Below are 12,793 nucleotides of genomic sequence, written 5' to 3'. Positions count from 1 at the left end.
CCTGGATTTATTTCTTATTAATAGAGCTTTTGCTTGGTCTTAATACTTATTCCTAATGAAGGAAGAAACATATATTGAGAATCGATCTTTATGAGGACTCTCCCATTTCTTTATAGAACATCTATTCACTCTTTGGTAACGGCCTCTCATTTTATCTAGAGGTTAGTGTCTGCGGCTTGTCTTCCTCCATATTTGCTCAGATTTCTCCTTAGCGCAGACAGGCCCTCCTGAGAAACAGGAGGAAGGAGGAAGAGAAAGAACAGTCTGGAAATCAGCCTGCATAATCCCTGCATGTCTACCTTGTGGAGCAAAGCCATTTTAACACTTCAAGTGGAAGAGAAGTAAAGACTATTGTCAATGTAGAGGGATAATTTCACCTACTATTCAGCTGTGCTGGCCAGCCTTTAATGTCATGCCACCTCACAAATTCTGACCTTATTGTTTTAAAGGGCCTTTCTTCCCAAAAAGTGTGTACAGCTTCTGACTCACATAGCTGCTCCTATTGCCTGGTTCACATTAAATCAGTACATCAGCAAAATAGCAATCTGCCTCTTGTCACAGTCCTTAACTCAGTATGGGTCTTGTCTTCAGACCATGGATACTGGACTATGCCACAGCTTACAGGGATTGCAGTTGGCCACTGCTGAATTTGCTGGCAGCAGCACATATTCATTCACTGTTGTGTTTTGAATGATGGCTAACTGAGATCAGAAGAAACAAATGGAAATGGAAATGCCATGCTGGGATTCAACTTCTTTTATGCACTGTGTTGGGGACTGAAGGTAAGCCTACAATGCCTCAGGAACAGACAGTTCATTAAAATACAAAAAGCAAAGTGTTCATGAGAATTAGTCTCTCGGTGGGAAATAAGGTGTATTGTCCAGTTTTGCTTTGAGGAAAAACGATCAGTTCAGACACTACTTTCAGAGGCAGAATTTTTTTTCGTAAGCTACGTAGAGGGAGACCACCCCATGCCAGGTCTGGCATTCTCCCACCAGAGTATTAGACATCCCCATAACAAGGACTGGAAAAAGAAGTATACAAGAGAAAGATTCAGGTTCATATTTTAGTAGCTACAACTTAAGCACAATAGGTTACATCACAGGATTGATAGCAAGTCAAAGAAAAATATTTTTTAGCACTTTCTGAAACTGTTCAACAATTAAAACTAAGCAAGTATTGACCAAAAAGTGTGAAGACAGACAAAAAAACAACAGGCAAGTTATTCCTGATATTTGGCAACTCTTACATATAGCTGCCTTGTTTAAGATTCTTATTTAGTTAAGACATGTTCTGACATGTTCTTATCACCATCTCTGTTATTTTCATGTTCATTTTGTTTTAACAGCTTTTGATGAACATGATCATTTTCTCCTATCATTTGGCATTTTACTTTTCTGTAGGCTCCTACATGAAATCCTGTTTTCATTGCGTGGGGTTATATTATTTAAAAAAATTAATTTAAATTTCTATTTGCAAGCGCCAGGTCATTTTTTATTTAAGAGTGTCCCTCCCTTTAAATCATGCTATGAACTGATTAATGCTTAACTGTATTATTACATTGGATACATGGTGTAAAAACCGTGCTATTAAACTCTGCAATGTTTTGAAAACACTGTCTAAAGTAAATATACATTTCACAAAACAAAAACTTTCCACTTTTAATGGTAGAGCCCTAAGGCATTTTATTTGAATTAAATGTAATGCAATTTAAGAAATACCCTACGTAATTATAAAGAAATATGTTTTCAGTCTGTGTCTTTTTTCTTTCTTTCTTAATGAGCATTAAATGAAAACTCTTTTCAGGGACTATTATTAACCTGTAAGATTTGTTTGATCTGAAGAGATGCAAAGGAATCCAACAAACATTTGCAAACTAGACAATATTAATTTAAAAAAACAAACTTTAGTTCATGTTTTGGAAGAGGATACAGAAAACATCTGTAAAAAGGAATGTAAGCCTCATCTATCTTCTGTGCATACTACTGTTCATAACCACAGTGGTGGTCTCTTAACAGTAATTTTTATTAGCAATAAAGAGTATTACAGAGATAATTATGACAAACTGGAAAAGAAATCTTTTATTATTTAAGTGAAGCTCACTACATTCTGCTATGCTAAATGTAGAAAAATATCTGATAAGTCAAGGAAGTCTATTCCTGTCATAACTTATTAGGAAATTCATGTTCTAGATTTCAAATGCTAGAAAGTCAAAAAGAACACACTCTCTTTTGTGTACAAGTATTAAATAAAAACATTTGCCAAGTTAAAAGGTACACAAGGAAATAAACTAATCACACACACGACATTCTGAAGAAATTTCTATAGTCTCATTTAACAAACGTAAATTTGAAGAGTAGCTATCTGACGACATTAATAACACTTCAGACAAACCTTCCTCATCATTTCATTATGGAATCCATCATACAATACTTTTAAAGCACAATATCTTTCATTCTGAAGCCTATTCCATTACAATGGAAGTCCTTCCTAGAAGAACCTCGAGCACACCATGAAAATATCTACCTACCTAAACACTGTACTTTTGCCCATTAATTTTTTGTCTCTGCTGAGGTAAGCAAACTTTGACTGAAGAACACTTCCTGTAAATGAAGTAGATTAAATAAAGTCATTAGTAAGGATACATTGAGAATCTGAGCAAGTAAGACAGTTAATTGTTCTGTAAGTCAAAATAACAACACCACCACCACCACCACCACCACTTTCCGTTCACATTTTTATATGCCTGTTCAGTTTCTTGGATGGGGAAAAAAGGGTGCATTAGTAGTTTTTAAAACTAAAGAACTAAATGCAATAAAAGCATTAACTACTATTAAATTCTTGCTAAGAATTTCTTAAATGGACAAATTTTAACATTTTATAGAGGAAGAGACAAAGCCTGTCAAAACTTATCAAAACATGTCTTTTACACAATACTAGTGAATATTCTTGAACCTAAAGAAAACCTAAGTAAGCCTTTTTCTGAAAAAAAATACATACTGGAAATAAAGTCTAGTACTAAACCATAAGAAAACAATATATTTGATATATATAATGCATTGTATTATTTTTTGCTTCTACTGTCTTATTCTAGGAGGCTTCTACTCTCTCCTATCCCCTCTTTCTATTACTGCACCTTACAGGCCAGGCCTGGCCAGGCCTCCCGCCCCCAGTCTTCTACTGCACCTTAGAGGAAATTTGGCATCCTCAGCTGATGAAACAAAGGGATTCAAACAGCCCTGAGGGGAGAATGCAAGTAAATGCTATGGTTATGTACAAATAATAATAGTGTTTAGAGATAATACACATGGGAAAAAAGTCAGTGAAAACAGAAGGAGAAGTCAAACTGTGTTTCCAGATCCCAGGGGACAGCAGAAAGAGGAGCAGGCCTCCAAATCAGCTTGCTGTGACTGAATGAGCTCAAGGGAGGAAAACCAAAGCCAATAGAGAAATAAAGGATTTTTTTAAATTACAGCATGAAAAATTAGGAGGAAAAGGGACCCTTTTGGACTGTAATCTCTTTGGATTTTGGAAACTTTGGCAATACTTGAATTGGACACATCCATAGAAAACCCAGGTGGTACAGGATGTGGTACTGACATAGGAGGATCTACCCTAATCTGTGACTCAGTATGGTATTCTAGGGCATTGTGCTGGTGAAGGACTATCTTCTGAATGAGATGTAAAAGTCACAGGTTTTGCATGGAAGAGTATATGGCACTTTTCATATAATTAAGGTGTTACCAAGCTGGGAGGTACCCATAGTAGCAAAGATTAACTGTGCTGTATAACAAAATTCTTAAAGTTATTCTTCACTTTCCCTCCTACAAATACCTATATAAGGCTGTTTTCAGAAGGGCTATATAAAATTTCCACCACAGAGAGGTGCAATAAAAATATATTGCTATTATGCCATGAAGTGTTGAGAAGAATGCAAGATACAAACACCTAGTGTGTGTCTCATGAAGATAGTTAAAGCAAGTAGTGAGAGGGGTTGGTTTGGACTTTGTCCCGTGGGACCCAGGATAGCTGGAGCGTTGTTGGACCCACGCCCAATTGCAATATCATTTAGCAATTGAGTTAGAAACCATGTTAAAAAATGTACTCTCTGTATAAAGTATTGCTGCAAAGCTGCAATTTAAAAAAATATGTATTGAACTTTGACTTTTCACATAATTACCTGCACCCTTTGAATACAAAAATCTAAAACCACATATGTAAATTTTTTAATCTTGAACAAGTTTCAGATACTTGGGGTCGTATTTCAATACAGGTAGAAAAAAGTAAACATCTAGAGATTCCACTGGAGCTGTGACCCAGATTTTGAGAATACACCACCCCAAACCTACTAGAATTGTAGGATTACTTGAGGAAATTCAGAACAAATCATTCCACTGTTTGTAACTCAGATGCACATTACAGATTTGTTCTTTAATGTGCTAATGTTGAGGCTGTATCAGAGATTTAATTATAAATTGCATTTTAAAATTCCAATTTATCTCTGGGTTTAAATGACTGTTGCCTCTATTGCTGTTTTTTTTGTGGGCGTGTGGGCACTTTTTAATAGGTGTAGGTAGTCAACCAAAACAGCAAAAAACATTTTTTTTAACTATGTTTTTCCATGATGGACAATAACTATCATATTCACTAAAACACAGTGTGCCTCTTCCAAAATAACCTATAATCCTGTGAATAGATGTTAATCTTTGAGCATGTTCAATTTGGTTGTTCAGGAATTATCTTCATTCTTGTTAAAAGTCCACAGGATTCCTTTACCATTCCCACTTACTTTTACAGATTCAGACCACAATGGTACAGATTATAGCCATCATTATCTGGGAGAGAATTAGAAGAAACTTTCCTTTACAGCCTGTTGATGCTGCTATTTAAAACACTCAGAAGAGGTGACTGTAGAGACAAACAAGATGTACTCTCTCTTCTTAAGGGCTGTGTGCACTCTATGCACTACTCCTGTCCTGACCAGTCCAAAGAACAAAAGAAACAAACAGTGTATATTTTAGCAAAGAGAACTAAAAAGTATATCCATTCAGCTAATGTAGTACTCTAATTCCATTTCATATCACTTGATTACTATTTTCTCCTGCATGTAAAAAGACAAATCCTTGAGTCAGTTGAGTTGCTTACAGGAGCAATATTCTGCAATGCCTTGCAAATGACCCAGTTCCTCTAACCCAGGGGTGGCCAAACTTTTTTTTTTTTTTTTAAACGGCATTAATCCCCAAACCTGGAGACCCCAAATGATTTTATTACTCCCCTGATATTACATTTCAGTCACCTTTACAGTACTGATATACACCAATTAACAAAGGCATAGAAATATGAAACAAAAAAATCATAGAGAGCTTTCCTCCTCTCACTGTTGCCCATTGCCAGCAGGGGCCATGGATTTACACCCGTATAAATTGGTTGATACTTTCAGTCCTCATGTAACAGGATGTGTTCAGCTCTCAGTCAAAGCGAATGGACTGCCATTCGTAGGAAAGAGCAAGTTGCTCAGAAAAGCATGGCTATTCTAAAAGCCTAGCTGGTGGGAGCCCTCACACTGAGATCCCATTTTTCACCAGACACACACTCTCACGGCACACACTTTAGATGTCCATGTCAAATTGAGCTTCCTCACCTATGCCCACCTTCTCCAAGTAATTGTGGACATGGTTGTTTTCAATCTTCAACTCCTCCACATTTGCACTGGTAACACCTGGAATGTCTGGAAGGTCACAAGGTGAGGTTTTGGCAACTGGGGAATTGCGGCATTCCATCAAAAACTTCCAGTCATAAATAATTCTTGTACCGCCCGACGTGGTCCCAAACACCGTGCCCCCGGGCGTGATGCTGTAGTCGCCGGGCGGTAGCGGGGCCCCGTCGGGCAGGCTGAGACGCTTGGCAGGGATGGCCTGGCTCGGCGTGTGGCCCTGGTGGCAGCTCCCGGACATGGCGACTGGGGCTGCCCACGCGCCCACCAGCCCCAAACTTACCGAATCTCCAAGCCACGTATGACAATCTTCAGAAGTTTGAGAGCCAGGACACACCTGCCAGGGCTTGAGGCTTCATGCCCACAGAAGGCACCTGCCGGGGTTCGGGGTTTCAGCCCCACTCCCGTTGAAGCCCCAAACCCTGGCAGGTGTGCCAAGGCTAAAGCCTCAAGATGCCCCTCCTACGCCTACCCTCACCACGCTGCTGCAAGGCAGAGGTCCTGAGCTTGCCCAACCCCACAGTCTGGTTGGTGGAGAATAGGGTGCGGAGACACTTGGGGGGGCTCTGCGAGCCACACTTTAATGGTAAAAGAGCCACAGTTTGGCCATCCCTGCTCTAATCTCTTACTTCCTAAAAGTATAAATTGACTGCACTGAAGAGGCATCGCTTTCAGTTCTGGTGGTGGAAAAATGCCTTGTGCCACTATATTATGACCCTCTTTCATCGATTAAAAAACAGCACTGATGACCTTCTAAGGCACTCTGATCTACTCATGGTTGGATGGAGCAGGAATGAGACCTCAATGTAGTAGCAAGACCAAGCTCTGACAGGTATAAAGACAAAGCCCCTTCTCATCCCACCCCCCAATTAGAAAAAAAGTAAAAACTCTAGTCAAGCACATCCCAGTTCCTCTTATCAAAACCAAAACAAATGCACTATTCTGTTGAAACATTTCAATAAAAGAGAGCTTCTGTTTTGCCAATGGAACCAAATTTTACTTTAATTTTAAAACATGGTTTCATTAAAGTATCAGCAAATTAAGTTATGCTATTATTTTCATTAATTCATATATCTCAATACTAATCCATTTTACATGAAAAAATTAAAACATTCTATGCTGAAACACTACTTCAACAGTCTCTAAAAATAATCTGAACTTTTTTCCAACAGTTTTATTACAAATTTCTTACCTTCAGCTTAATTTCAGGAGCATTTTGAGGCCAAATTTGGTCTATCGTGTAAATTTTGTAAAGCTAATTTTACTAAGTATTTCAATTTTATTTACGCAGTTTCAACAATAATTTGGTTTCTGCAATCAAACAATGCAACACTGTGTTAGAATGTAAGAAAATTGAAAAGGTTTGGCTACGGAATATAAACAAAAGTGAAATTTGCTAATCTATCTGCATTGTTTAATATGTGAGAAATGTAAACGAAGAGACAGTACAGTGTGGAAACAGGGTTACAGGATTTAAATACAGGCCTCTCAGTTGTAAGAAACAAACCAACTATCATGCTAAGTCTTAGCTTGTAGTTTAAAACTGAAATTTTAAAAAAAGATATTCACACTTTTTTAAAAAGTGAATTTAACCTGGCCATTCCTCTTTGAAATGTTTTTTAAATGCATTTTTCAATTTTCCAAAAATTTGTTACAAAAATATGAAGATTTTACATACAATGTTAGCAACTGCATCCTTCTTTTTTTATAATAATTTCTCTGACAGAATCACTTCAGAAATATTACACAGTTGCCAAAAGAGATCCTTGAATTCCATTGAATTGCAACGCTGAGGAGATATGATTGGCCTAGCAGCTGTTCCTATCCTTATCCTAGTTTAACATGAGCTAACAGAAGAGAATATTGTTCAATAGCATAGAGGAAATTTGGAGACATAGGCCATGTCTATGCTAGCACTTTTGTTAGCAACTCTGTTGTTGCTTAGGGGTCGGGGGTGGGGGTGGGGGAGGGAACACCTCTGTCTGACAAAAGTTTCGCCAACAAAAAGCTCTGGTGTAGACAGTGCTATGTTGGCAGAAGTCTCCTACAGACATAGCTAGCACCGATAGTTGGGGGGTGGTTTAATTATACCTGCAGGAGAGCTCTCTCCTACCAGCATAGAGCGGTTATACAGGAGACCTTACAGCATTGCAGCTGCAGTGGTACAGTTGTGCAGCTGTCAGGTCTGTAGTGCAGATATAGCCTTAGAAAATAAGTTATCCTGGTCCTCAGAAAAGAAACTTGAAGAGCAGTAAGTGGTTGCAATAGCTTCTATTCGATTCAAATATAGAGTAAGCCAAAATACAAAAGATGAATCAGATGCTGAATCCTAAGGTTCCATATAGGATAAAGACAACTGGACAGTATTTTAGCATCTACAGAATAAAGTCGTTGTCAATATAAAGGCGGGGGAGACTACATTATGTCACCATCTTACATTAAAAACATTTCTGAAAGATTTTTCAATATTTGTGCCAACTTTCCTTTTTGCTCTTGAGATTTGATAATGAAAGAGTCAGTTTCACTTTTACTTATGCCTCAATGCAATGTTGACATCTGCATTTTTAATGCAGAATAAGAACATTTAAATATCCCCGCCAAAAGTATTTCTTTCAAAAGAAAGTATTTCTTTTTTCTGCATCCTCATCCATCAATCCAGATTGATGGATTGTTTCTTCTCTTCTGAGAGCAAGAAGCAGTGAATCACAGAACCTTCATTTCTGGCATCCTACTTCCCATTCAGTCATGCTCATGTACTGCTCAGCCCTAACAGAGGTTCTGCAGTTTTCAACATAAAAATTTGTCAGTGATTAATAGATAGCCTCAACAAATAACTATTGTTATAGCACATAGTTCAAGGATGAACTGTTTACACACAAAATGCAGATCAGAATAGGTAGCTGGAATATAAGAAAGTAAAGAAGCATCTGTGCAAGTTCTTTTACTCTCTGTTCACCAAAATATATATGGTTGATAGCAAGCTCTGAGAGAAAGGGGCAGAATCTAGAAAGGAACAGATGTCATCATGAGGAACATCAACCTATACTGTTTGTGGAAGAAAGTAGGATGACCACAACGCTATCCTAAATACTACACCACATGAAACTTTTCCACCCAGCATAGTAATATTTACAGAACAAGCTCAGCAATGAAGGGGGAAAGAGTACCTCTTTGATTCTAAGACTCAGAGATACATAATAAAGTCTATCTGTTGCTGAGCATTCTTTAGAGAACCTTGACCTCGGAGAATAGAACAAAGATGTTCAGAGGATCTAAATTTTCGCCTAGACAAAAAGAAATTTAGGGCCTAGATTTAGAGAGAATACCAGAGTTTCTGCTTGTCACAGGGTAGTTTAATAATACAATAAATCAGTTTTCATGACACTCATCCTAGGTCAATCTCAGATTATGAAAAAGGCAGATATCTCCAATGACGGTACTCACAATTATTCAATACTCTCAGACACATTCTGTTTCCCCTGCATTATACAATAGTCTAGAAGGGCTCTAAGTGATTATCAGTGGTCAGGATGCAACATTTGGCCCTTAAAGCAGGACACAGCTGATCAGATTTTGGAACAACTAAAATGATTTAGAAAAATCGCTTGTATTTCTGGAATCTAGGAATGAGCCAAAATAACTAGCCTTGAAGTAGCATATTTATGGCTAGCTTGTTATTAAAGGTTGCTGCAACTTCTGCTATAATCACAAAGAATCTTCAGAAAAGGAGACAGTAGCCCAAACTGGAACATCTGGTACTACAGATTTCGGTTCACTAGCATTCATACTAGATGGCAGGGGTACACTGGGATATCAAAATTGGCATCCCGAGGGTCCAAATTACACACAAAAGGAAGATCATGAAAGGAAAGCAATCTGAACTCTGAACTTACTTGCTATTGGATGTCTCTCTTTTTAGTCCTTTTAAGATTTAAAATTAACTTTTTTATATTTCATCTACATTTCAGGAGTGTGAGTGCAATAAGAAACTTGTTCTCCATTCTGAAATAGTCAACATCTACAAAGAAAAAGCAAGGAACTATTTTCACTTTATTTACAAGTTAATAAAAAATGGATCATTTTATTTTTCATCAGTTTGAACACCTCCCTAAAGTCAGCATCAACAATTCTCTGATTTTCTTTCTTTTCTGTTTGATAAAAATATTTTGGTATTTATTTTAAATACAGCTGATGTGTACATAGAGCCTTACGACAAAACCTCTGCATGCATGCATGCATGCATCCATCATCAGTGGATGACTATATAGTCCAAGAAAAGGGAAATTTGTCTTATCTGATTTTTTTTTCCCCTACGTGATCAAGTTCACCAATGTCCTCACTATTGATTTTTGTCCAGCTCAGCTGAAATGGTCATAAGACCATACAACCATGGGCTGAGCCTCAAGTAGGACACACCATTTCAACTCATTGCCAGAAGCCTAATTCCATAGTTAAACTTGCATACTGAGGCTTTGCCCTAAAATATAACAGAATGCTATTTTTTAAAAACTTAACTATAATCATGAAAATTTCCTTCCTTCCTTATCAGTTAAAGCAGGGTCAGACTGGCTGCAGCGATCTTCGAGAAGACATTACTAGAGGAAGTTCTAATCTCTCTTTCAAAAGCATATCCTCACAACAGGAAAATCATTAAATAAAAAAAAAAAAAAACTAGAAATTGGAATCATATTAATCTAAAATACAAAAAAAAAAATCTTTCTAGCATAGCATGCAGAACACTCCCTCCAAAATGCATAAATTCAAGGTAAGGCCTTGGCTACACTGGCGCTTTACAGCGCTGCAACTTTCTCGCTTAGGGGTGTGAAAAAACACCCCCCTGAGCACAGCAAGTTTACAGCGCTGTAAAGCGCCAAAAGTAAGTAGTGCCCGAGTGCTGGGAGTGCGGCTCCCAGCGCTGTTTTAAGTAATCCCCTCAGGGAGGTGGAGTACCTGCAGCGCAGGGAGAGCTCTCTCCCAGCACTGGCGCCGCAACCACACTTGCACTTCAAAGCGCTGCCACAGGAGCGCTCCCATGACAGCGCTTTAGAGTTTCGAGTGTAGCCAAGCCCTAAGCAATCTAATTGTAAGTGTTTATGTCTCAGTAAATCATTTGCAAAAAGCTAAAAGCTGTAAGGTAATTTTTAAAAATAGGATTTTATAAGGTCAACCATAAAGGCTGAGGAGGTAAAATTTAACAGCAGTAATGAAGTAGCTTCATGTTTCTGAGATTAGTTTGCAGATAACTGTCCAAATGTTGGCAGTCACATGAGAGAGGCAAAAGATGTTTAATACTGAGATGTGAGTGGATGCATATCTAGTATTTTCATGGTGCACAATCCTCATCCACTGTTATCTGATTGCTGAACCAATGTTTTGAATTAGATATTTGTTCGATAAAGAGGAAGTGTGCCCAATACCCTAGATTTTGACAAATTGTTTCCAAGCTTCATCCCTTAGCGAAATTCTCATTTCATATTTTTCCTCCCCTGGATAAATGGGTAACAGACAGCATTTAACTACTGTTAATAAACATTAGCCTGGGCATCTACTTGCTCTGGAGAAGAGAACCAAACTGAGCATGACTTTAACAGCACATTCAGTTTTCAAGTTCAGAGAGAACTGAATCAGGGAAATAAAAATAAATTCTGAGAGAACACAGATAATTTCAGAGCTAATCATTTCAAACAGTTTAAGAAATATGAGGAGTCTCCACATCCTCCTTCAATCTCAGAATGAAAAGAGAATTTAGTATCTACCTTCACAATCAGACAGAGAAAATAGTCACACACTCCAGGAACAGCAACCTTGAATTGTGGTCTTAATGCTGGATGGAGTTGCAAAACGTTTTTATACCATACAGGCCCCCATTATGATCACACTTTACTCATAGGCTAATGGGTTTTCACATGGTATCCCTTCTCAGGGCTTTTTTACACTGGCAATTTACAGCACTGCAACTTTCTTGCTCAGGAGGGTGAAAAAACACATCCCTGAGCACAGCAAGTTTCAGCACTGTAAAATTCCTGTGTACCAGCTCCCAGCGCTAGTAGCTATACCCTTCGTGGAGGTGGGGTTTTTTAGAGTGCTGGCAGAGCTGTCTCCCAGTGCTCTGTCAGGACTACACAAGCCATGTTAAAGCATTGCTGTTTAACATTGCCAGTGAAGACGTGCCCCTAATTTCTCTGCTTTTTCCTGTTTTCACTGATGTGTTAAATCAGCTGTTAACTGAGTCATGGATACATACCAAAATGATAGTTTGTTTCCCCCGACATGAAGGCAAAACACTTTGCCCAAACTGGTGTTAAAATGTTTCTCTTAAGTGTTCTATGTATTCTTCTTTGCCCATAAGGAATGATGTGTATGTACTGCCTTGACCTGATCCACTCTGTAAATCTGCATATTGTTGATTATTTTGGGTGTTGGAGCAGTTGGATCATGTTGTTGTTTTACCATCTCTCCTTCATAGATGCACATTTTAATTCCACCAAGCTCTCTTCTCCCAAGATCTAATACTCTATCGTGGAATAAGAACTTTTGCTTTATAAAAATTCAGATGCAACAAGCCTTTCAACTGACTAATAAAAAAATAGGAAAAAGCTGTAGACTAAATTACAGTAACTCCGCACTTAAAATCGTCCCGCTTAATGCTGTTTGTTCTTACGTTGCTGATCAATTAGGGAACATACTCATTTAAAGTTGTGCAATGCTCTGCTCTTACTTGTTTCGCTGCCTACTTTCTCCACAGCTGGCAGCCCCCCTTCCCCCAGCATCTCCCACGCACTGGCAGACCCCGCGGATCAGTGCCTTCCCCTTCCTCCTGCCCACAGCAATCAGACAGCTTGTGCGTTTTGGAGGCACGAGGGAGGGGGGCGGAGCGAAGGACTCTGCACGTAGGCTCCCCCTCCCTCCCCTGCCTCCCAACCATCGCAATCCAGCTGATTGCCCTGGGCAGGAGGTGGGGAGGGGGAGAGGGGGAAGGAGCCCACGCACCAAGTCCTCGTCCTCCCTCTTAAACACCTCAAGCCAGCTGATTGCCCTGGGCAGGAAGGTGGGGGAGGGGGGAGAAGCGAGGACTCCGCA

At 38.8% G+C, this 12,793-nt stretch overlaps 2 protein-coding genes across 5 annotated transcripts in view; both read right to left on the bottom strand.

Moving 5' to 3' along the window:
- CNOT2 (CCR4-NOT transcription complex subunit 2) overlaps positions 1-12,793 on the bottom strand; it is a 166,222-nt gene that overhangs the window by 116,057 nt on the left and 37,372 nt on the right. For 2 of the 4 annotated variants that reach the window (XM_032803803.2, XM_032803801.1), the window contains exon 2: positions 2,531-2,603. The exons of the other annotated variants lie outside the window; for them this stretch is intronic. The gene's annotated coding sequence lies outside the window, so the exon portion shown is untranslated. The remainder of the gene's footprint in view (positions 1-2,530; positions 2,604-12,793) is intronic. 4 annotated transcript variants of the gene reach the window in all.
- EIF4EBP1 (eukaryotic translation initiation factor 4E binding protein 1) lies at positions 5,384-5,982 on the bottom strand. Its single transcript, XM_032803809.2, has one exon. The coding sequence runs from the start codon at positions 5,952-5,954 to the stop codon at positions 5,610-5,612; it is 345 nt and encodes a 114-aa protein (XP_032659700.1). The 5' UTR covers positions 5,955-5,982; the 3' UTR covers positions 5,384-5,609.

Source organism: Chelonoidis abingdonii, chromosome 1 (assembly GCF_003597395.2).
Source record: "Chelonoidis abingdonii isolate Lonesome George chromosome 1, CheloAbing_2.0, whole genome shotgun sequence".
Taxonomy (NCBI): Eukaryota; Metazoa; Chordata; order Testudines; family Testudinidae; genus Chelonoidis; species Chelonoidis abingdonii.
The sequence above is the reverse complement of the archived record's forward strand: the minus strand, read 5'-3'. Positions and strand labels throughout refer to the sequence as shown.

Coding starts and splice junctions, on each gene's coding strand:
- EIF4EBP1 (XM_032803809.2), bottom strand. CDS start 5,954: ATGTCCGGGAGCTGCCACCAGGGCCACACGCCGAGCCAGGCCATCCCT.